Raw genomic sequence first — 26,612 nt, 5'->3', positions numbered from 1 at the left:
TACGGTATAAATGAAAGTGAATATCGTTAATAGATAAAACGTCGTCGATGTATCTAAATGTCGAGTTGAAGGTCATAAGAACAATTTTTTTTTCTCATGTAGAAATTTTTGAATAAATTCTGCCTTCTAAGAATACAAAAAAAACCCAGGTCAGCTTAGTGCGTGCCCATGGAAATTCCAACGGACTGTTGGAAGACCTGATCACCAAAGACTACGTAGATATTGTCAATGAGGAACTCCATCATCTTTTTAACATCAAATGCATAGAATTGTGCGCAGAATACAAATGTACAAGAGCATGCAACATTTTCTGCGTTAACAGGAGCTTATACAGGTGTTTATATTACCTTAACAGGTGCTGGTATCATATCAACAGGTTTATGAAATCAGCGTGTGTAGGTACATGTTCTACATTATCAGATGTTTGTATTACATTAACAGGTGCTTGTGTTGCATTAACAGGTGTTTATATTAAATACACTTGTGTTTGTGCAACTGGGCGTAACAGAATTGGTTTTGCTAGTAGAAAGTTACAATATGTAAAACTTGTACGGTGTCAATTTTGATGCACCAGATGCGCATTTCGACAAATAATGTCTCTTCAGTGATGCTCAAGCCAAAATTTTGGAAATTCGAAATAACAATAAACTTGTAAGAGCTAATAGGAAAACTAGAGTGCTAAAAACTGGAGCCAAATTCGTCCAAGGATAAGAGCTATGTATGAGGGAGATAATCCTTGATTTTGAAATAAATTTCTAAATTTTATCCCAGCAATTAAATATAAATCCGTATTTTCAAGCTAGTAACGAAGTACTTAGCTACTGGGTTGTAGAGACCCTCGGGGACTAACAGTCCACCAGCAGAGGCCTCGACCCAGGGGTCGTAATGTTAAACTTGTACGGTACCAATTCTGGTGCACCAGATGCGCATAATAAATCATATTTTGATCGATGCATGGGGTTCAGGGCCATAGCAGTGGGAGCTATTTACCGTGCCAATACTTGCCATACTGTTTCCTACTAGTGTATTTAAGAAATAAATTTCATTTTTTGAAAATACATATAAGTAAAAAATTATTATTTTTTGAAAGATGCATATATGTGTAGCCTCGTAAATGCAACGGTGTGTGAATAATAATGGAATAATAGTAACACGTGTTAGCGCGTTATGAAAATTTGTTTGCACACACTGTTGCCGTTATGAGACTACATCTTTCAAAAAGAATAATTGGTTGTTTATATTTACTTTTTTAAAACCTTTTAATGTGTGTATCTTTTATCTATACTTTAAAATTCCCGCCCAATCCTTTGAGTAAGTAGCGATTAACAGAGCAGCCATAGTACAGCACATGTGATGTCATATCGTAAAACAAAAGAGTGCGCAATGCTGAAAAAATAAATAATCCAATTCTTGAGTTGATTTTCAATTAGATATCATAAATGTCATATTATCTTTTCAAATTTATTTAACTAATCACTATAAGGTAGTGAACCGGTACCAGTCGACCATGTTGTCACTTCGAGAAAATTGCAAGTACAATTACTGAATGAAGAATTCTTGAAAAATCACGCTTTTGGATTGATTTTCTGTGTTTGGTTGGTAATATTAACCACATTAGAGGTAAGATCAACTAATCTATGCACCGAATGAGGTGCATTTACATTGTCTGAGACGGGAATGGGCAATAAAGCTCTGATTTCATTCTGCACATGTGGGACCGAGATTCAGACGCCATGCTCGATTGTTCATACGCCTAACAGACTTTAGTGATTCGGCCTTTACAGTTATAAACATATATCACTAAAACTTTTTAATGCATTTTTTTAAGGATTAAAAAGTGAATATTAGTGTATGAACTGCAACGCTTTACGTAAGCATACTTCATGAAGCGCTATATGAAAAATATGCTGGCGTTAAGTTTTACAGTTCATGCCCACATGTATTTTCAAAAATAAAGTTTATTTCTCATATTTACATTATGCTTTCATTTCTATCACATTCCCAGCTGTAAAAATAGACGTAATGTATTTATCAAGATTCATACGCGCTTTGTTCACAGCTACAGCGCATTAATGAGGAAATGGCTATCATTATAATTTGTAAAGATAACATTGGAAATATAAACATAAAGAATTAGAAATATGCTGCTAGTACAACATCAATATGACGGACATCTGAATAAACATTTCCCGAACATGTAGTCTTAACTGGGATTAGTAATCCTCGTGTTCTGGACAGAACATTCAATAAAGTCTGTAGGTTGTGGATTCTACTCCCGACCTCTTCAGCCCATAGTCGTAAAAAGGTAGCGATTGCTTCTCCGCCAAGTGCTCGGTATTAGAAGTGAAAGCCACGGGTCTTCTGGATGAGACCTTAAAAATATCTACCAAACCTAAGACATTTCAGTAGGTAGTGATTGTTTATTTGCCACGAGAAGTAAAAATCACAGGTTTTCCTCATCAAAATTGTAAGAATCAATGCATCGTTGTGGTGTGGCTGTTAAACGGGACAAAATTTGTGGAACTTTACTTAAAGCTCGACATCAGTAAGATATTTTTGAAAATTTTACTTAAAGCTCGACATCAGTAAGATATTTTTGAAAATTTTACTTAAAGCTCGACATCAGTAAGATATTTTTGAAATGACGTAAAATTCTGATCAATCAATCAATAACTTGTCAGTGACATGGCTGATTCAAAACACTGCCTTCATTATAAAAGCGTCGCAAAAAGGGGGGGGGAGAAATTGTAGTCACATATATATTTCATGCCCATCAGGTATACATATTTTCCATTCACTGCACTTGTGGCATACCATCTTCACACACTAACAGTTGGCAAGTCTATCGTCCAAAGGAAATTTTACTCGAGTTTTAGAGATACAGGAAAGTAACCGACATTTAACTACACATCAACTATATATGTTACTGTTTATATTCCCAATGATATCTTTATAAATTGCGTTGATAGCCATTTCCTCGCGGATGAGCTGCGGTTGTGAACAATGTACATATGAATCTTTTCAAATCTTGATGTTTAAAAATACAGACAATATCCTACCTTGACTTTTGCTCTCAGCTGCAACAAATCTCTCACGTGATCCCTGTTTCCGGGAGACGTCCTCTTCCACAGAATGATACCAACGATAGAATAGGATATCATAAGCACCAACAGAGGTAACGCATAAGTCAAAATAAATATCAGAATGGTGAAGGTTTGGTTGTGCTTGTGACTGGGCCATACCTCCTGACATAGGTATCTTCCGTTGTCGTGTTGCACTCGTCCAACGGGGGCCACCATACAGGCTAAAATTAGGGACATCAACCAAATGAATAAGAGAACCAGTTTAGTGCGGGATTTGGATCTTTTACACTTTAATGGAAACAACACTACTAAAAGTCTGTCTATTCCGATTGCAACATTTATAAAAACACTTGCTGAGACGGAAATAGTTTGCATGAAGATGACGACGGGGCACATTGGTTCGGAAAATATCCAGGACCGAAAGACCACGTCACCAAATGTAAACGGCATACAAAACACCGCCATAATCAAATCGGCCACAGCTAAATTCACAAGATAAGGTCTTAAATCTGTTTTTGACTGTCTACCTTTAAAGAAGACTAAAATGACCATGACATTTCCAAACACAGAAAGTATAGTGGTTGCAGCGTACAAACACGACAGGGTCACCACCCATCTCAAAGAAAATTGCAGTTCTTGCATTCCCTGCTTGGTATGATTATAAAGTGACGATGCTTCTGAGCAGTTCATTGTTTCATTCATGAGAGACTTGAACATAATGCCACCGGAATTACTCCAAGATTCTGAATCATTCTTAAATGAGCTAGCAGTTGTGAAGGTTTCATTCACGATAAATGACGTTTTGCATAAGAGGACACCCACGTGTGACAAAAGGGCAATCAATGGACGGACTCGGAAAAGCACAGATATAAATGAGGTCCGTAGGAACTGCTGAATGAAAGTACAAAATGCTCTGTCTTGTACGTCACCAAGCACGAGTTTTCCTGATTTTTTTTTTTTTATATCGAACGCTTCGCTGAGATGCATTTACTATTTTGCCGTGGTATGTTACTACGGTTTAAGTATTAGATATGCGTATGACCACTGGCAAAACCAAATTTAATAATTTTTACTGAGAGTTTCTTATCGATAATCAATCACAGGTAGAACATTTCCATTCGTAGAAGGTTTGCTCAGTATCAAATCATGTAAACGAATTGGGCAAATGACACTGCTTAATATAAAATCAATGCATATAGACAGCTTTGTTACATAATATGTTTCCGGTGGGAATGGCAATCTTAAAAATAAAACACCAGACGATCCTCAAGTATATTAAATCCAACTAATATCATCTAACTTCAACTGTCTTTTGAAATTCATCTTTCCACTTAACAATGGTTTTAACAGAACTTCCCAGGACGACCCCTCATCGACTACGAGTGGGATGGAGCCACTAAATGCCTCTTCGCGCAATGCTGTCAATGTTTAATCTAACGAGTGGAAGTCAGAAAAGTTTGTTTTTGGTTTTTTTTATTTCTTGCAAAAACAAAATGCTATTACATTTATCTCCAGTCAGCAAATTCAATTATATTTATCAACTGAGGCGAATGTGTAAAGTATACCACAATAGAGCAACTTGCCGTGGGCAGGTTTTTCCGCGCACCACTGACACCATAGCATGTAATGTTCAGATCTAAAAGGTTAGTAAAACGTTTATTTGCAATTCTTATGGTATCCATAAAGCATTAACTATTAATTGGTCAGCTCTAAACCTGTAGCCACCGAAAATATGTATGCACATGTATGTGCGTATGGATTTTTGAAAATACATGGAAGTACTTTAGTACAATGCTTCAAATTGAAGATACAAAAATATTTGAAAGTGTGAAGTGCGATGCTTCAAATCTCTCTCTCTCTCTCTCTCTCTCTCTCTCTCTCTCTCTCTCTCTCTCCATCTATCTACATGTATATATCGCTGAAATGTTCCACGACACGAACATGCAGTCAAATTTTTGGGACGACTCAAGACGAAAGACTACTGAGTTTGACACTAGATAAATAAGAATGCATACAACAAAGACTGAGAAAAAGCCCAGAACGTTTACATATTGAAATTATGGAGCAATAAAGTTACCCAACGACACGAAAAAGGAAAATAGTCAAATTTTCGGGATTACCCATACCTTCCTCGGGACAGCAAAGCTGATTACATGTAGAAACTAGTATTACGAACTATAACAGCGCAATTAATAATGGAAAGCTAAACTGATTCAAACTAGTGTCTACTATAAACTGTGATAATTTTTTGGATGAAAAATTGAACTTCAAAAAACTTGTCCGATCAGTTGAACTTACTACTCGTACAATGCATGATTTACATATATTGTTAAAAATGTGATGAAATTTAACATTCCAGGTGATACATCCACGGAAATTAAGGATTTTACAACGTTATCAGTAGTTCAAAGGAGGTCAGGCAAATGCGATGATGCTCTCGTGTAATAAAATGACTGTGTTAATGTACCTTTTTTTTTTTTTATAATAACAATAAATATACATGTATAGCAAAAGCGGAGAAAATACTCAAGTCTAAATGTTGATTACTTGCATCTAATATTTATCTTGCACATATGTTTAAAAAAAAACTCCCGGTTAATAAAAAGAGTCAAATTTAAACATATACAAATGTTTTTATTTGTTTATAAAAATTATTTCAAAAGCTAAATGGATTCGAAATTTAGATTTTTAAAGTCCGTTTTCAGTTTTTGGTCTCCAGGCCTAATTTAGTAATGTAATGAATTATAAACTGAATACTTTACTTGGGTGTTGACGGTCTTCTCAAACTTAGAGACACCAGCAATCAATCTATGTATTAATTGCACCTTAATACCACGTGGATAAGGAACGTTGCCATGGACACCAGTAATAAGCATTGGTGGGTATTTAATGCGTGAGTACAATCATACAGCGTTAATGATAAACAGGAATACAATGTTTAATGATAGTTAAACAAGATCTTGTACTCTTAAATCAGATATTGTGTGTGAATACAATTATACTGTTTAATGGTATTTGAACAAGATTTTGTAATTTGTAATCATACGTTAGTGATATTTTCGAAAGAGACCTTGCGCTCAAATACAAACATATGATTGTTGGTGATATCTATTGGTTTGGAAACAAGACCACGCGCTTGGATACAATTTTCATGATATTTAAACAAGATCTAGCGCGTGAATACAATCACATAATGTTAATGGTATTTGCTCGAATACGATCATGTTATGTTTAATTGTATTTAAACAAGATCTTATGCAAAAATACAATTGTTTAATGTTTGATATCGTAAGTCCTAAACTCAGCATTCCGGTTTAAATATTTTCTTTGCAGAGGACCTATAATTTTTCGAATATGAAATATAATCAAAGTACTGAAAGTGCTGAAACTAGGTGCCGGACCATACAAAAAGTTACAAAGATAATGCTATATACATATACTATATATCTGTTCTGTTTCCCATGTTGCTGCCTTGAATATGAAAATCAAAAACAACAGGGAATCGGATCAAAATATAAGTTTGAAAATCCAGCAACTGAACTGCCTTTGCATATAAAAATTGTACCAGTTCCTTCTGGCTGGTTTGCAAAATAGATGATTAAGGCAGAAGCAAGATAAAGAAAGGACTATTGTCTTGAAAATCATCAATCATATGATCTGAGGAAACATTCGATGTTGACATATGGGTTAGTTGTTCTTGAAGGTAGAAATGATTTGAGAAATCATGTGGATAAGATCTGAATAGTTACATTACACTCTGACAAATCACCTTTCTGGAGCTGAGTATACTCTGCAGCCCACGCTCATAGCAAGTTTTCATTAACGTTCATATGAGCAATACAAAGACGTGAAATGACTACGCATTGTTTTAAGGTATTTCCACCCTCCTGTGACGTCATACGATTTTGCAAAAGTCAATGGTTTAATAAGATTTATGCATGACAGGAACATAAATTTTGTTGGAGTCTTTTTCAATAGTTATTGTAAAAGTTCTTGTTAACCATAAAATATTTCCAAAGTCTAAGTTATATATGAATAATCAATTATATGTTTCAAAATATTGAATCCAAGGGCAATAACTCTGTTTTCATTAAATTATTTGTCAAATCCATTATGCGATAGATTTCTTTTATTTTTCACCAAAATTTTGTATATTTTTTTTAAAGAGACAGATTCATGAAATTGTTAAGAATACTATTATATCGTTACACCAGTTTTTGTGAAATTTTGATAATGCTGTTTAAAGAAAATTGTAATTTTCTGACGCTGCTAACAGGTATATTGTGCTAATTGATAAAAAAAAAAAATATTAATACCACAACATACTTATTTTATCAGTTTTATTTCTTACTAAGATATATTGTTTGAAGAATCAACAATCAAATAAAAGATTTAACCTATAATTCTAGAAGGGTAGAATTACCTTAAATCTGCAACTTTCAGAACGGAATATTGGATTCCTGGTGAATGTTAACATATACACATTTCTATATAAAAATCTCCTTTTTTTCTTATTCTCTTCTTGGAATTTTTGTTGTCCTTTTATCTGATTATTTTATCACAATCAAGTTATCTTTTCACACATTTCATGCTGAGGGCACTATTTTAAACACTTAAATGCCACCTGAACTGCCATAACAAAAATGAAAAATATGGATCAAGATACCATATCAATTTTCGAATAAAAACTCTGATAACAGCTAGGTCGCTTTTCCTATGAATTTGACTGTACTTATCCGGGCTCTGTGATTTGTTTCCAAACATGATGATAGTTTTAAAACAATAACTACACATAGTCAAAACAATTACTTCTCAAAATATTTCAAGAATTTAAATTAATAAATGTATCATCTCTTTAAAGTGCTGCACTCTTACAATCCAAATAATTGCCATTTTTTGAACTGTTCATCTCTTGCAAGTCAATTGTGTCAACTCTTGCATTAGTTGTTCATCTCTAAAAGATTTGAAAATCATAAAATACGTCAATTGTTGAATTATCCGACTCTTGCAAATCATATTAATGTTTCATTTCTTTATTTCATTCGTATTTTTAATCTCCCCTGATCATCAAAACCTGCATTTACCTCTCTAATATCATTTTTTTTTTGTTGGTAATAATAAATTCGACTGCCACGCCCTTCTGTACAATACATCGCATACAAACAAAAGAAGGTATTGGAAATATAACTTATTAGAAATACATTGCACTATTACTTTTTCACTTTTACACTTTTCTCCGTGGGGATCCGGAGTATAATAGGTCCTTGGTTACTGTACCCTTTGGTTGTCGTAAGAGGCGGCTAAATGGGGCGGTCCTACGGATGAGATCGCAAAAACCGAGGTCCCGTGTCACAGATGGTGTGGCACGATAAAGATACTTCCTTGCTCAAAGACCGTCAGCACTGAGCATAGACCTAAATTTTGCAACCCTTCACCGGCAATGGTAACGTCTTCGTATAAGTGAAAGATTCTCGAGAGGGACGTAAAACGATATTCAATCAATCAATCAATCTCAATACAATTTCATAGCAAATACAAGTGTCCACACCACAAACTGAACATTTTTTCGCCAACTCTACATTTGCTCTATTTCCTAACTACAATAACATAAATTGTAAAAAAAAATAAAAATAAAAATAAAAAAAATAAAAAATAAAAAAAAATAAATAAATAAATAAAATAAAAATTAATCCCACAGGACGTTCAAGTGTCAATGATGAGAATAATACATTTTCAAAAATCTACTTCCGAAAGGTCAATGTTTTCCCTTGATGAAATCTCAGCAATGTGCCTCATAATCTCAATCAAATCTAAGTGTATAATCTCAATAGATCTCACATTCTAATTAAATATCGAATCAGATTTATCCCACTTAGATTTCGAAGTTTTTTTTAAAGATTGTTTTACATTTTATCTTCAAGTATTACACTTCTTAAAACATGTAAAAGTAATATAATAGTTTCTTTTCTCAAACATTTACTGTACTATAACGGTGTCCAATCCAGGGTACCCTAGTTGAGGCGAGGATTAAAAGGGAGTCTCCATGGAGACTTTAACTCGATTAGTCAACCTGTTACTTGATAATAAAGACTTGCAAAACTGAAAAAAAGTATGCCTAGATTTTATATAATTTTGGATGTTTTTCAAATGATTCCAAAACAATATTGTGATTTTCGCTCCTTTTTTATATATATAAACTTGTATCTTCTCAATGTACTAGAACAAAGAAAAATATCTAAATTTCTTATGGGTCTTGTAAGTTGTATTAAAATCACATAATGATATCTTTAAGTCAAAAGTTTGGATCTAAATATAGTAGAAGTAAAAGTTCTGTACCCGAACACACCAAGAACAAAAGTTCAATACACAAAGTCCACAGGCCTCATCATCGTTTTCGTTTCAATCATGCAATGAAATCATGAGTGCAGTACACTGATGATGTGACATAGCAACAGACGTAGATATCTAATACATATTCGTTTCAAGTACAGTCAAGAGTTGATTATGCAATCTGTCTATAAATACTTTAGTACTCCATTTCATACAAATCATAGGTAGGCAACTCGGTCCGATGATTTTTCCGCCTACTTGTTTACAAACTTCCAAACAACGAGCTCTCTTCCAACCCAGGCATTCTTTATAACCTGTGCTATAGGTTTCAAAACATGTCACAAAATATTTGCTTGCTATCATAGCACGAGAATATTTTAGAAATGATATTTGAACTTTACGGAACTATATATGATACTGCGTCGGTGTTTTAACACACACGCAAATTGGTGCGAAGAAGCCCCTGCATACATATTGTAGAACCCCATTTGTTTGTTCATTAGCCGATAGGGGTCGTTGATTCAATAACTGCTCAACCCTAATAATTGCTGGCGTATGCACCAAGCGCTTAAAGAGTAGGGTGATATATCAGAAGCTACGATACAACGTATTTCATCAGATATATAATTCCATAATGCTTCTAGTAGTTATACATCTATAATGGAAGAATTCAAATTGTGCTTAATTTAAGAATATTGCACTTCCCTAGTAAGCTTCACTACAAGTAGGTGGCTGCAGTAATTTGTCTAATTTGCATATTTCCAGACAGAAGAGCGGTAACTACGTTTCGTCCCCGAACCTTCAAGATCGGTAATTTTTTACCCCATTTTGAAAATGTACACGGGCAAATTTCATATCAGATATTAGTATAATGAACTCCATTATACTAATTTATCTCGTCATTATCCAGTGGGAGATAAGTTGTAAAACTCGTAAAATTGAAGAAACTGGGTGTAAAATGAAAATTGTAGAAAATCAAAGGTCAGCCATCTTGAAGCGGATAAAAACGAAGTTAACTACGTCACCTGATAAAAAATTGTCCTGTTCGATAAAAGAGTACGGATGTCAGAAGTGTGTATTATTCTGCAGCCTCTTTCTGAATAAATTGGTTTTTTATTCAACAAAGGAATATTAATCAAGTCAGGGTTTTTTGAAGTTATTTTGATATTAGACATTCGGGAAAATCTTCAGTAAACTTCATAATTGGATGACAATTCCAGGGGTATGTCACGAAACCATTATTAATGGAACTCGGCGTCAAACGATGAATATCTGCATGGACCTCAGTCACGGCGGAACATGAATTTTATAAAGTAAATGACTTTCAATCAAAAGGCAGTTTATACGAATGACAGCACATCTTACGGAAGTCAATTTCCAATTGTATACTGTTACGTTCGCTTTTGTTGTTTCTCTAATACGGTCTCAACGTAATACCGGGTACGTACCAGGATACAACGCGCGACATACGTATATATAATTGACTATTGATTAGGTTGTTTTCCTGTTTATTCGAGATCATTCATTATAAGGCTGTCAGAATCACTAAGACACAGTTCATTAAAAACGGCCATGTTCATTAACAATAGGAAATCTTGCACTAATTTCCCTGATAAGGTAAAACGGAGTGCACCGTGGTCAAAAGCAGTATAAAACGAACAGCCTAACAGTTGGTATGAAACACGTCGGGCATCATTCGAACACGTGATACAAATGTAACTTGTATTTGCTAGTTAGATCATTGTAACGATCATAGAATTTGGAGAAATGCTGATTTTGAAAGCGACTGTTGAAAGCCATGTAACATCAACATATTTTTCATCAGCCTGCATCGATTTAGAACTTGATCATCCGCAGAACATGCTCGTGTGTATCGAATCAGTTGAGAGACATAAACACCATATTAACGTGGTAATAGAATATTGCTACACAAATATGGGAAGTTGACGAAGAAAAGGTTTAAGTCATCTCGTTTGTCATAAAGTTGTATTGTAAGTTCTAACCAAGGATAATTTTCCTTAACGTTTTCTGACCCTTATGTTGTACCCCATGCTTGTCGTATTATGTGATTAAATGGGGGCGGTCATTCGGATGAGACCGCAAAAACAGAGGTCCCATGTCACGGCATGTGTAGCACGATAAAGAACCCTCCCTGTTTATTATTATTATTCTTTATTGCTGAAGACATACGTCTTATGGCATACATGTTTACAAAAATAATAAACAAGTTAACAATTGTATAGTATGGCATGGCATGACATTATATGGTAAGTTACACTATACTGATGTGAATTTATAGACAGAGAATGCTACATAAGTAAATCATTACGTAAATTAAAGGCACAGTAAATATATTTCCCCAAATTACACAACTCTTTGAAATTTTTTACACTTAATAACTGTATAAGTTTAAAAACAGATGGGTTTTTCCAATAATACTTCTTGATATATTTCCTACGTAATTCAATAAAGTAAGGGCATTTTAAAATGAAATGAAATTCATCCTCAGTATCTAAATTACAAAGTTTACAATAGCGGTTATTTCTTGCTACATTAAAATGACGTCCACTCTCAATGGCAAGATTATGCGAAGACATTCTAATTCTACTAATATGTTTTTATAAACATGTGGTATAGCCTTCATCAAGTAAAATTGCAATGAAAAATAGTCATAAATGTACATATAAATTTTACATCTTGGTGAGGAGTTGATTTGTTCAACAATACTCTGCACAAAAATATCAGAAATTCTTTGCTTAATTATTGGGAAATAAGTATTACAATATACGCCATTATATTCTTGATTACACCAAATATGACCCAAACCTATATCAAATAGTTTGTTTTTTTATATGGATAGCCCAATTAATCATACGATTTCCACCCTTGTCTGCTTCTTCACGTAAACTTTTGTAACATGTTTTCAAAATACAATTTTCACTTTGTAATAATTTAAACCAAAATTTAAAAATTCTAAACCAGCGAACAATGTTCATGGGCAGTCTGCCTGTTTCTATATACACCATACCATTATTTGTATTTTTCCTGACACCCAGTACAGACTTCAAATATTCCAAGTGCACTTTTTCAACATCTTTTGCACTATGGCTACCCCAAACTTCACAACTGTAATTAAGTATACTTGCAACATATGTATCAAATAAGGATAACATTGTTTCTGTGTTTAAATACATTTGGCTGACTTTAGATTTCAAGGAAAACATTGCTTTTCTGCCCTGGCTGGCCAATTGCTTTTGTGTGGTGCTAAACTTCTATTGTAATTCATTAAAACACCCAGGTATGTGAATTTATCAACAATTTCTATAGGCTCCCCATTCAGATGCCACCTTTCATTACTGCTAATTTTACTCCCATTTCTGAAAATAACTATTTTTGTTTTTTCTACATTCACTGAAAGATCCCACTTTGTGGTATAGGTAAAAAGTGTATCCAGCATGCTCTGCAAATCATTAGCACTTTCGGAAAAAATAACCATGTCGTCTGCATACATCAAGACAAACAGATTTAATTCTTGTATTTGTACAGGGATCATCCCTTTTGTTAAGAATTCGATCTCAAAATCATTAACATATAATGAAAAAAGTATGGGTGACAATACTTCCCCCTGTAATAAACCGATATCATTTTTGAAAACCTCAGACAACATTCCTGCTGATCTGACACAAGACTTCATATTTTCATACATCACACGAATAATACCGAGTAGTTTCCCCTTTATGCCAACAGTGCTAAGTTTTTTCCATAATTTTATTCTTTCAATTGAATCGAACGCCTTTTTAAAATCTATAAAACAGCAGTACAACTTTTTTTTCTTACATAATGTCATATCAATAATTGAACTCAGGCTAAATATAGCCTCAGCTGTGCCCCGCTTTGGCTGAAAACCAAACTGCGCATCGGTAATAACATCATTGGAATTTGACCATAACAATAATCTCTGGTTCAAAATAGAAGTAAATAATTTACAGAAACAACTAACTAAGCTAATACCTCTATAATTATTTGGGTCTAATACATCCCCTTTCTTTAGTATTGGAACAATGACCGACTTTGACCACATTTGAGGGGAAGAAACCTGATGAAAAAATGCGATTAAACAATTTGTGAATAATAGGTACAAGAACATTTTTAAATTCAATAAAATATTCATTAATCAACAAGTCCGTTCCATGCGATTTTTCTCTCTTTAATCGTTTGATAGCATCGGTGATTTCAGTTTCTGTTATTTCACAGTCAAGTTCTTCAAAAACACAGAGATTGTCGTTCGCACGCTCAGGGTTGGTAGTCGCAGTCGTGTTCGAATTACTTGTTAGTTCCTTAAAGTGTTCATAGAAGACACCAGGGTTAACATTTTTGGGCTGTCCCTTTTTCCTTTTAAATAGTCTGTAAAATGCATTAGGGTTGTGTTTGCGCATACTATCAAGCATGTTCCCTTCTGCGCGTTGGTATCGTCTTTTTAATTTCGATGCTAAAGCTTTATATTCCTTCTTTGATTACATGAGATTTTGATGCTTTACAGAGTTTTTATTGCGATTGAATAATCGGAGGTCACTCCTGTAGACATTGTATTTTCGTTTCAGCTCAGTGGTTACCCATGGCTTGTCAATAGGCGATGATACGTTTGAGAGAGCAATTTTACGCTGATAGTTTAGTCTAGATTTCAGTGCGAAGAACGGCTCCATAGCATCCGCGATCTCTGTTGTAAAATGGTCCACAGACGAATCAATCGTTCCTTGTTGCTCTCCATCGGGTGTTTCAGCTGCTGTCTGTAAAGATTCCACACACGATATCAGTGCACAGTTGGCTTTTTCTAAAGAATCGGCATCCCACCTAACTTTCTCAAATAAAGGTAAATCGGTATTATTAGGCCGCTCTTCGAATTTAAAATTCCCAGCTTTAAGTTGAAGATGTAAAGGTGCATGGTCTGAGTAAGTGGTGAAATTGGAGACAATGAATTTATCTATTAACTCGAATATTTCCGGGGTAGAAATACAATAGTCCACCACACTTAAACCCCTCGCTCCCATGAATGTATAATCCCTGTCCATTGCTTGTTTATGTCGTCCATTTAATATACGTAGCCCACTGGATTTACACATCGATAAAAGTTTGGAACCGTAATCGTTCAGTATTACATCAGGGTTGACTCGAACCGGCAAAATACGGTCGTTCTCATAAGTGATCATTTCGGCCACTTCACTTAAAATATCGCTATTAAGTATATCATCCGCTATGAAATCAGACTTGTTTGAAGTTCTTGCATTTAGGTCCCCAAGTATCATCACCTTCCCTTTAGCCAGATATGACACTATTTGATTCTCCAATTCACTAAAGATATCACAATCATAAAGTTGGTAAAAGCTTGAATTACTTGGGGGGATATACACACATCCTAGGTATAAATCATCATCCAAATTCCGCAGCACATTTTGTATTTTAAGCCATATAATGGAATCGTGTTCGTTTTTGACAAGTTTCACAAATTTACAGATACTTTTGTAACCGGGTGTAATAATAATAACTCCGGTTTCGTGGGTTTTATCTTTATTGTGGTGATGATTGTTGCATGACCCTGAAAATGAATACAATAACAATAACTCTGCATAAGAAGTTTTACAATCAAGGTCCTTATCAAAATATTAAAAGAGAGGTTAAACTACATAGAAATTATGAATTACAATAATTTCTTGAATCAATAATCTTTCCCTAAGCTTAGCATGAATAAGCTTATCATAGTAAAGAGTTTATGATATACACAAACTGAATAAATTCTAAATAATAGATAATTCATGCTAAACTGCTAAAGTACATGAATTGAACAAAACGAAAACTGACTATAAATGCTTTAACAATTTGCTTGTGAAATACTGAATTTATAGTAAAACATCTCTACAATTAACCTTACCTCCCATGAGGTGCAAAGGTCGGTGCAAACATTAAGAAATCCTCCTACTTTATAGAATGTGTTGATGTTCTAACTGCTCAAATACAATAAATCTGCATCCAATAAATCAATCCACTAGTAAAGAACAAACTACTATATGAAACTTTTATCGAACAACCCTTCTGTGCCACTTAAGCATGAAAACAAGAATACCTGTCCTCAAAAGAAATTTCCCTCCTAAAAACCATGTGACCAAACTAGAGTGATCTATAAATAGTAACAATTATCCTAAAGAAAAACCTGTTCTGCATAGTAAGCAGTAAAATTTAATAAGTAATGAAATAACAAGACAAACACAAGTCATAGTTATAATAATGATTTCAATTAGATAAAACTTTATTCTCATATCAAAATTCAAAACTCTGTAAAGAAATTGAATTAAAGCAATTTATTTTCAATAAATAAAATCCCTGAAATAAAGTATTAAAAACATGTAAAATTCACTCTATTACATACTCCCCTGTGTTGAAAAATGACGTCTCGGCATTTACCTTTTAAACTGCGCAACAATTTTTATTTGTTTGATAGAATTTCAAGAATTGCTCTGCCTGCTTCTTCCTGCAAATTGGAAAGTAAAGAAGAATTTGATGCTAAAGAAGTTATACAAAATACTTTCTTCTCCCAATCTTCTTTCCGAGTAGATGGTACAAGTGTTGCAGATTTATTCAGCAGGAAGTCGCCAGTTTGATAGCGGACAGGTAATTTCCGCTGTCTGGTAGATCTCCTTAGAGGAACTTCTTCGGTCTGTTCTGTTTCTGTCTGAGATGTTGCTGCATCCGGAACTTCTTCCTGAGCAATCTCCGTATCGCTAGCGCTAGCATTCTGAAATGAAACATTATTAGTCTCATGAGCAATCTCAGAATCATCAGCAATCACTGGACTGCTGTCTTCTTGCTCTACCTGACTAACTATGAATCCCCATGAAGAATCATCTTCTGAGTCACTCTCCCCAGATTCTTCTTGATGAGTATTCTCTGGTCCCTCACTAACTTTTGCTGCTGCAGGCTTAACCCTTGATTTCCTTGGAGCTGGTGTTGGTGCATCATGAATGAAACCCACTGGAAGTAAAAGGTTGCAATGTAGAGTTCGAGTACGTCCTTCACCATTTTCTCTTCTGACAGTAAAAACAGGAATATCACCATTTGGCTGTGCAATGACTGTGTAAGGCTCCTGCTCCCATCTATCAGCCAACTTGTGCTTACCATCAAAAGCAACTATTTTTACTAGTACTCGATCTCCAACTTTCACCGTTCCACCTCTCACCTTAGTGTTGTAGGTGTCTCTCTGCTTGGTCCTTGCTTTCTCAGATGCTTCTGCTGCTAGTTCGTATGCTTTTTGGATTTTACTTCGCAAGTCAGTTACATACTGAGTAGTAGGTTCCTTCTCATTTTCTCTAAGGCCAAAAGTCATGTCCACGGGCAATCTTGGGATTCTACCAAACATCAGTAAGTATGGCGTTTGTCCAGTGCTCTCGTGGCGAGTGCAATTATAGGCATGTACTAACGGATTGACGTATGCCTTCCAATTAGCCTTCTTGGTGGATGGAAGTGAACCAAGCATATCAAGCAGAGTCCGGTTAAACCTCTCACACATTCCATTACCCATCGCGTGATAACTGGTGGTCCTTGATTTGCTCATCCCTGCAATGGTACATAATTCTTTAATCACCTTACTCTCAAAGTTGGCACCTTGGTCAGAATGAATTCTGGCAGGTATTCCGTAATGAACAATAAAATGATTAAAGAATGCTTCTGCAGTTGTCCTTGCTAATTGGTTCCTGGTTGGGATAGCTAATGCATACCTAGTAAAGTGGTCCGTGATCACCAACATGTGTTGATAACCTCCCTTGGATGCTTCCAGAGTCAGGTAATCCATGCATACCAATTCTAGTGGTGCACTGGTCACGATGTTTACTAGAGGAGCTCGTTGATTGGTTGGTGTCTTCCTCCTAGTACATCTTCCACATTCGGTGATCCACGTCTCAACATCACTATGCATTCCAGGCCAATAGAACCTATCTTTAATGAGTGAAAGGGTTCTGTCTTTACCAGGGTGTCCCATGTCATTGTGAAGAGCTTCCATTACAGTTGATGCATGAGCAATGGGTAAAACCAGTTGATGTTTAATTCCTTCATCTGTTGTTGTTACTCGATTCAAAACTCCATCTATTAACCTTAAATTTTGAAATTGTCGCAGTAGGGAGTTAGATCCTATTTCTTTCCTTGAAGGTTTCACATTGGATTGTACATAGTCCTTCATCCTCTTTATATCAGGATCCAGATCCTGTGCTTTACACCAATCAATGATGTTTCCTGTGCTGGTCCCTCGTGGATCTTCATCATCTAATACTATTGATGGTGACAGAGTAAGAGTTTCCACATAGGCTGGTACAGTAGAGTGACAAATGGCTTGTACAGTCTCGATGTTGATAGTTGGCAAACGACTAAGAGCATCAGCATCTGCATTATTCCTTCCAGTTCTATATTTGATGTCAAAGTTGAAGGAAGCAAGAGCTGCTAACCATCGATGTCCAGTCGCATCTAGTTTGGCTGTTGTCAACACATATGTAACTGGATTGTTATCAGTTAAGACTGTAAACTGTTGGCCATAGAGATAGTCTTTAAACTTGTCACAGATTGCCCACTTCAGCGCTAAGAATTCTCTCTTATGTGGAGGATAATTTTTCTCTGATTTGTTGAGTCCTCGACTGGCATAACTAATGACTCGCTTCGCTCCATTCTGTTCCTGATAAAGGACTGCTCCTAGAGAATCACCTGATGCATCCGTATGCAGCTCATAAGGTAAGGTGCTGTCAGCATATCCTAATATCGGTGAAGACACTAAGTGAGTCTTGAGCGTCTCGAAAGCTTTGTCCTGTTCAAATTCCCAATGCCACTCTTTCTTTAGTTTCTTTCCTTTAGATTTCTTTGAGAGAGGTGATGGCATTAAGTCGGTCAATGGTCTGCTTACTCTACTAAAGTTCTCTATGAATCGTCTATAATAGCCGACAAAACCAAGAAATCTGCGTACATCCTCTGGTGTTTTGGGTTTTGGCCAGTTTACTACTTTCTCGGTCTTGTCTGGATCTATCTCAATACCTTTCTCCGAAACAATGTGACCAATAAATTTAACTTTCCTTTTGAAAAATTGGCACTTGGATGGAGCAAGTTTAAGTGTGGCCTCCTGTATTTTGTTGAATACAAGCTGTATGTTATGGAGATGTTCCTCAAATGTCTTGCCAAATATGATGACATCGTCTATGAACACACAGCATATTTTCAAGTTGAGGTCAGCTAGAATGTTCTCCATCAATCTCTGATATGTCGCTGGTGAATTTGTAAGTCCAAACGGCATACGATTGTACTCATAAAATCCTAATGGTCCAACGGAGAATGCTGTACGCTCCTTATGGTCCTCTAGAATCTCCACTTGATGGTAGCCGGATTTCATGTCTATGATGGAAAAGAATTTATTTCCCGCTATGCAATCAAAAAGATCTTCGACTCTTGGCAGTGCATAACTGTCCTTCTTGGTCAATCGATTCAGTTGCCTGTAATCGACGCATAGTCGTAGGTTTCCGTTCTTCTTTCTCACGAGTACAACATTAGATGCATATGGAGAATGTGATGGTCGTATGATTCCAATGTCAAGTAGCTGTCTCAGATGTGACCTCACTTCATCGTACATGGATGCAGGAATTTTCCTATACCTCTGTTTGAAAGATGTATCATCCAGCAAGTCTATTCTATGCTTCACTCTTTCTGTATGTCCTACATCCTGATCTCCTTTACTAAAGATATCCGAGAACTGCAATAGTAGATGCTTGCCCTTCTCCAACTGGTCATCTGATAGGTCACTCTCTGTTATGTTAATATCCTCTAATGGGTTGAACATCTCAGATACTTCAGACATTATGGGCTGTTTCTGTATCGTGACTGGTTGGATTTCGCATATAATACCCCTTGATGGAATTGTCAAAGTCCTTGTTGTAGTATTAGCAAGCTTCACAGAGACGATTCCATTGTTCCTGTAGTGATATGGTCTTAGAGCTGGCTCGACATCAAAATCTCTATAGTCTGGTGACAATACAGTTGATTGTAGTAGAGAAGCTGTACATTGGTATGGTAACTCCTTGTCGTAGAAACCTTCAACTTCAGTCACTGAATTCGGTGGTAAAGTTACTCTATAAGATGTTTTCACTACCGCCAGTCTGTTATCATTCTTCTTAAGTTCCTTTTCTCTGAGTGTCAAACATCTCAATGTCATAAACCAGGGTGTGGTAAGAGAAGCTGTCTGTAGATATCTAACACCATGTTCTTCTTTTAGGTGTTCAATCATTGACTGCAATACATTTGTACCTAACAGTACTGGAATATGTTGGCTGTATTGAGTATCGGGTACTATCAGCATTATGTTTCTAATCTCCATGTTACTGTTTCCAGGCGTTTTGATATCTGCCTCAATATATCCCTCATATGGTAACTGTGTACCTCCTGCACACTCAATATCCAAAATCTGATTCAAGTGTCTCATCTCGATAAAGTGTGATAGTTCTTTTGTGTAGAATGATTTGCTAATAGTTGATACTGTTGATCCCGTGTCTAACAGAGCTGTAATTCTCTTTCCTTCTAAGATAATGTCTGTCTCTGTTGGTTTTCCAAACATTCCTGGAGGTATAGATGTGCGTACTTTATTGTTCGTTATAGTGGGACCATTAATCCTTCTACTAAAGCCTAGTACTGGCCCCCTCGTCCAGGCTTCCTCGAGTTTAAAGGCTTCTTTGTATGGTCCAGTCTCACACGACATCCAATCTGAATATGACCTGGCTGCTTACATTTGTAGCAGTAGACAGTGTTGTCACTATTTTCTGCAGCTCCTCCTTGTGATGTGTCTTGCTGTTGATACTGATAATCTGCATTATCTTGTTGCTGTCTAGGTGGTCTGTTTTTTTCCTCCTTTTCCTTTGCCTCTATAATTATTTCCTCTGTATTGCTGCTGATGTCCTTGTAACTCGGTGACTTTATGCGTCAGCTGCTGTACCATTCCCTTGAGTTCTGAGATTTCATCTTTATCTGACGTATATGTAGTAATGGCTGCTTTTGCCGTCTTTGGCTTTGCTGGCTTCATGTGATCTTTTTCTAACTGTCGTAACGCAATGCGCAGCTTGTTGAAGTCTTTAATGGTGTCGTATTTGTGTCCACTAATATCCTTCAAGTTATCTCTCAATCCCATCCAAAGCATTCCATGCAACATACTGTTGACTTCTGAATGTTTTACTATTCCTTTTTCTAAGCCTTTTCCAATGATATCCTCTAGCCTGCCACTCCATGCAGAGATATCTTCATCTTCTCTTTGTTTTGCACTGTAGAATTCTGCCATTAATTGTTCCTTATTGTCCACACTACCATAAACACTGTCCAAAGTTTCTAAGATTTCACTTAATGGCTTGTCCAGTCCTTGATATATCAACATACGGGCTGCTGATCCTGTCAAAGAACGACGTATTGCGAATTCCTTCTGCTCTTTGGTGTAACCTGAATCTCTCAACACCATCTTCACTTCGTAACGCCAAATGTCATAAGCCACTTCTCCTTTGTTATCACCACCAGAAAAAGTTCTAACCTTTGTGGGGTATGGAGATAAAGTAACAGCTTTAGTCTTTGGTATTGCTCCTGTTCCATCTGTTGGAAGACTGATTGCTGGAACTTTCGGTTTGACATCAGGTTGACCTTTCGAATGCTCAATGTAATCCTTAATCCATTTATCCAATTCAACTGGGTTATCTCCCTTTGGATTCAATCCCATAGCCTTAAATGTTTTCAGCATCTGGTCATACATAATTATGTCCAAAGGTTGCGTCGTAGTAGGACTCGTTGGTTGCTTTGTTATCGGCTTTTCTCCTCCTTCAGCCATGATGGACTCCGTACAATGATCCAAATTTCAACAAATGAAAATAGAGTACAATGTATAAATTCAGAAAAACAAAATATTTACAAGATATATACACTAAACACCATTCAAACATTTATCAATAGTTCTGAATAATCAAATATGTATACAACACAAAGACAAAAAAAAATAAGCTTACCTAGTCAAAAAGATCTCTGCTGTCCTGCTACACTTCGATTGTATATACAGGTACACGTCAAATATGCCGGTATACAAACGCGAATGCAAACCACGAAAAATTATAGACTTGAAGTTTGATATAAGTGTATCGGTACTAGGTTTAAGATTTCAGAAAATAATTTTAAACTAAATGACTAAGTTGGTCACTCTGGTCTAACCTTGAATAGAAATCCACAAAATACACTATATCCTAAGACCAAATATACTCTAAACACCAACTAATCAAAGTTTCACCTGGCAATATAGACCAATACTAAAACTAGACACTAAATAAATTCCCTAACACAAACCACAAAGTTTTGTTTTGGATTGGCAGATTACAGGAAAGTAAGGAAGGAATAGGTGTGCATGGGTAGGATTAGATGAACAAACTGTTATTTCTGAAATGCATGCAATTTACTAAACCACTTTCACATCTCAATCATAACCAAGTTTTATTTATTTTTGCTAGGAGTTTTAAGTTTATCTTATATCCAAAATAGATTTTATGAAAGTTTAAATGTAAACAAAATTGATTTAAATTAAATGTGAAAAATGTTTACTTTTAAAATGATATGCAAACTGTGTTTCCTAATATGAAATGTTCAATCTAATTTCTTTGAAAGCAAAACCAAAAAAAACTTGGTTATGATTGAGATGTGAAAGTGGTTTAGTAAATTGCGGATCATAATAACTGTTCCACCTCCTTGAATACTTTTGCTCCTTTGTCTAGGGAAGAAGTAACAATCAAAACCATCAATATGTTGGTTATAGTTTTTTTCTTGCCAGCACTCAGTCAAAAGTATAATGTCGTATGTGAGAATGAAATTTCTGAAATTTAGCTCTGTAATTTTTGTGGAAAACCCTCCATTAATATTCCAGGATATTACTTTCAAATGTTCACATGGGGTATTCTCCTGTCCGCCCTATGCATCAGCATTCGAGTGACCGGTGTATTCGACTCCGTCAATATAGAGTTTGTCTTTAACCAGTGTCGTACTTTTCCTATTACGCCTTGCTTCATTCATAATAGGAATCAACATTTTCCTCTTCTCTTGTATTTTCTTTGGAAACTGTTCCTGTATACTGAAGGATGTTCCTGCCAATCTGTTTGCCTTCTCCCTCACTTTTTCTCTCATTCTGTATGAGGCAAATTTTTAAAGTTTAAAGGTCGTAGGCACCGAGCATATGCCTATATTTTGCAGCCCTTTATCGACAATGCTCCATATGAGTGAAAAATTCTCGAAAGGGACGTTAAACAATATAAAATCAATCCATTGATTGAGTTATTTACTGAATAAAACACTACACTTCGATTAACAAAATTGATTATGATAATTCTCTTGTATTTTAAACCCTTACAAACGTGCAATTCAGCCGCCGAAATTTCATTAATCTACTTATTGCAGATACACCTGAATTTTCGCTCTGTTTGGATAAGATGTGTCTATTTAAGCGAATGAGTGCATTTAAACCACACCATATAAGCAGATTAGTAGCGATTTTATAGTCACAATATAATATCAAAATCACATTTGCGCATGATAAATATTAAAAATTGGACACTTATTTCATTCCAATAAAAATTATAATGCAAAGCCTTAAGGTGAAGATATTGAACAGTGATTTATCTCATATAATGTCACTCCTATAAACATTACAAAATTCAAAGTAGAGCAAACACCGGTCCCTGGACACACCAGAGGTGGGACCAGGCGGCCGTTTCACTAAACGATCGTAGATCGTAAACGTAGACCTAAATGTGAACGTAGCACGTACGACTGTTTCACTAAAAGTCACGATTTACGATTTACGATCAGTATTGATCGTAACTCTACGAGTGGTCTAGGGCTATCGTAAGTGTTCATACATGTACGTAAATGAGCAATATGGCCGCCATGCTGGCCCCGCCTGAGATCATTTTGTGGCAGAATTTACCTGAGTTTGTTTATACTTTGTAGGAAGAAAACAATCACAATGACTTGCAGTCTGCTTTTGCACAAGAATATTGTACAGTCCGAGCCCGAATCTTAAATCAATTAGAGTTGTCCTTCTTTGTTACGCACAGCCACAGATATGCCAGTCTCACAGGGGTCAAGTCAGTTTTGGACCCGGGCTCTGTGATACCACAAGTATAGTAAATTCATTGTACCACAGAGTTCGGGTCCAAAACGGGCCTAGCCCCTGTGACCAGTCTGTTGAAATAAATGTAAAGGCAATGAATTCATATTTTAAAAAGTGAGGAGGGGGCCCCCTAACAACTGTTCTCGTTATTATTACATGCAAAGTTTGATATATTGACTACCCCCCTCCCCCCCCCCCCCCCCCCGGTAGTCAATATATCAAACTTTGCATGTAATAATAATGAGAACAGTTGTTAGAAAAGTAATGTGGGGGAGGGGGTATTGCTACATATGCCTGCATCACCGTTAGATTACATGTATATTTAACATTAGGCAGAATTCAAGACATTAAAATTTTCATAGACATGTTCAGAAATTAAGTTTCTTTAGTAACAGTTGATTTAAATCCGAGACGTTGCGATTCGACGTAATCAGCTTTTTTTCTTTCTTCGTCAGATCAATACCTTTGATGCAACTGACTAACTGCATAATACATGTACATTCGAATGATAAACATTACAAATTTTAAGGAAAATATGATAACATGATTTGGTAAAATGGGAGAGGGGTTAAAATTCCAGTTTTGCAAGAGGAACGTTTCTGTAGTTTTATGAAGGTCGTTAGTAATTAAACATACAAACTAGGCCTATATGTATACACAGACAAGGGAAGGGTCATTATCGGACCCTTGGGGTTCCGACCCCTTGTTATAAAGTGCACTCCCGTGGGGATCCGGGTTAGAATCACAGGGGCTAAGCCCGTTTTGGGCTCGAACCCTGTGATACCATAAATATAGAAAGGGGTCTAACTCTGACACAGATAAAAAAAAAAACTAACCACTCGCTTCAAATGCCTAAAAAATCTTAAACTAGGTAAGTTATGCGTAGTTTGTCGTTTTCCTTGCATAGATTAATGTTTTAACTAATTGCATGCCAAATTTCAAGTCACTGGTTCTTAAAATAACAAAGATATAAGTCATCGTTCTTTCGATTTCACTTGTTTATTTTTACTAGGACATTTACCGGTCCAGGTCACGGAGTCGTTTCTCGCCTATGACAGCAGCGAAATTCAGACTAGTATGGAAGATTTCGGACCTGCCAATTAAAATTTGTCATCATTTATACGCTACTTACTTCCTCATATTTTAATAATGTTCTTCGTGTAGACGTTACACGACTTCTTTTTCCTCAGCAGCATCGCACTTTGGCGCAGACCATCGCACTTTGGCGTGACCATCGCACTTTGGAGCGACCATCGCACTTTGGAGTCTTACATATATATTATGTATTTGTATTATAAAACTGTCTTTATCCCAGTACATTTGTTTGATTTTTGTTTATAAAAATAAAGACAAACTGGTGATTTATTATAATAGTGAGAGTGTGCAAATATTATATTCATATTAAGCAATAAAATCATTGTCATATTTGAAATCCTCATAATTATATAACTTTTTTAAATTCTGCTTTTCAAAATGTATTCATTTCACTTATTAGATGTATAGGAATGTCTTGAAAACAGATGTCGGACAATCATCGATGTAAGATCTTAAGTCTGTACCACCTCGGGCTCAACAAACCAAAAAAGATGGACTCTATTCCTTGCACTGTGCAGATAACTGAATTGTCAACAACAGGTAATCACATTTTGATGGGTTACTGCTAAGCTTTACATGTAAGAAATGTCAATATATATCATAAGATTTGGTTTCTTATAAATAAGTGCTTCTTTTTTATGTCAGCATTTTATAAGATTATTCTGTTTCAATCTTCAACAGCAATGCATTGGAAACTGGTTCCTGACCACCTGTACCCATAGACTTGGTGTGTCTACTGTGAAGGACCTGGTTTTAAGCCATAACTCTCTATCTACTTCATAACCACAAGACAGGCACTAGTTATTGATAGACTTGTAATCTCATGTCATTGACAAGAATATATTGTACAATTAATTTGTGTGTCATAAATGATCAAATACTACCACTCTAGAGGAAAAATCAATTAAACGTAGACTTGACTTATGTACATAAGTATCTACATTAAATTGTATGAAAAGAAAATACATGTACATGGTGTTGAAGATTTTCATCTTATTTTCAATTTTTAATCTGCATTTGTATATCATAAGATACGATAATACTTCAAAATTTTACCAACAAGAAAGTTTTTCAACACAGAAAATATTTTGTAGTGTTTTAAATCAACAAGAGCAAAGCAGCTTTCATAATCTGCCCTGGAATGGATTGCTCTGATAATTCGTTAATCCAGTGTCACTTTTCATAATCCAATAAACCACCAAGCAGTAGGCCCATTATCTTTAAATAAACTGAAATAAAAACAATTGTAAATAGCAAAGACGTATAGTGTACAAGGAAATAATAAATGCATTGTGTAAATGAAACTGCAGAATTAAGTTAAATATATGGAAATGAAGAATTACATATCCCTTCCATTGTTAGATTCAAGCATATTTTTCTGCATCTGCACAACAAATAAAGTTTGAGATTAAAAGATTGATTGATGTCTGATAAAAATCTAAATTCTGATACTTGATGGGTCAAAAACATAAATCAATGCATGAAAAGGTGTGTTTTCTACATGGGATATACTTTGATGGTATCTAAATATTGATATTGAATAAAAGTGAATCACAGAGCTACATGTACATGTATTAAATAAATGATTATATTGCTTTATAGAATTATTTGGATCAACATTCATCAAATTTAGTTTCGTAGGTAGGGGTCTTAGTGAAAATACTTACATGTGAATTAATGTAGCAATTTTAGTGTTTTGTCATGCATTTAAAATTTTGATGTGACATTCACAATATCCGAAACCCACATATGACACCACTCAGTCAAAAGGTATTCTTCATAATCATAATTCTGACCTGGGTTTTAGATTCATTTAGGTCATGCTAATGATGCTTTGGATTCTGGTATGAAACAAGTTTTACACAAGATTTCAGAATTGAAAACGTGCAAATGATATAAAACATGAG

At 35.5% G+C, this 26,612-nt stretch overlaps 1 protein-coding gene and 1 long non-coding RNA gene across 3 annotated transcripts in view; one reads left to right on the top strand and one right to left on the bottom strand.

The window, feature by feature from the left end:
• The window catches only part of LOC125671437 (RYamide receptor-like), a 44,145-nt gene extending 39,678 nt beyond the window's left edge, over positions 1–4,467 (bottom strand). Inside the window, exon 1 of one of the 2 annotated variants that reach the window (XM_048907182.2) lies at positions 3,060–4,467. In XM_048907182.2, the coding sequence (XP_048763139.2) occupies positions 3,060–4,070 (1,011 nt within the window). In that variant the 5' untranslated portion in view covers positions 4,071–4,467. The remainder of the gene's footprint in view (positions 1–3,059) is intronic. The other variant, XM_048907181.2, reaches the window with a different exon arrangement.
• Positions 4,468–4,648: 181 nt separating this feature from the next.
• On the top strand, positions 4,649–25,667 carry LOC130053750 (uncharacterized). Its single transcript, XR_008802099.1, has 3 exons — positions 4,649–4,726; positions 25,106–25,245; positions 25,387–25,667. It is a non-coding gene; the product is annotated as an uncharacterized LOC130053750 (long non-coding RNA).
• Positions 25,668–26,612: the final 945 nt, after the last annotated feature.

This window comes from Ostrea edulis, chromosome 4, assembly GCF_947568905.1.
Source record: "Ostrea edulis chromosome 4, xbOstEdul1.1, whole genome shotgun sequence".
NCBI classification, from domain to species: domain Eukaryota; kingdom Metazoa; phylum Mollusca; class Bivalvia; order Ostreida; family Ostreidae; genus Ostrea; species Ostrea edulis.
This window is presented reverse-complemented; position numbering and strand designations above follow the sequence as displayed.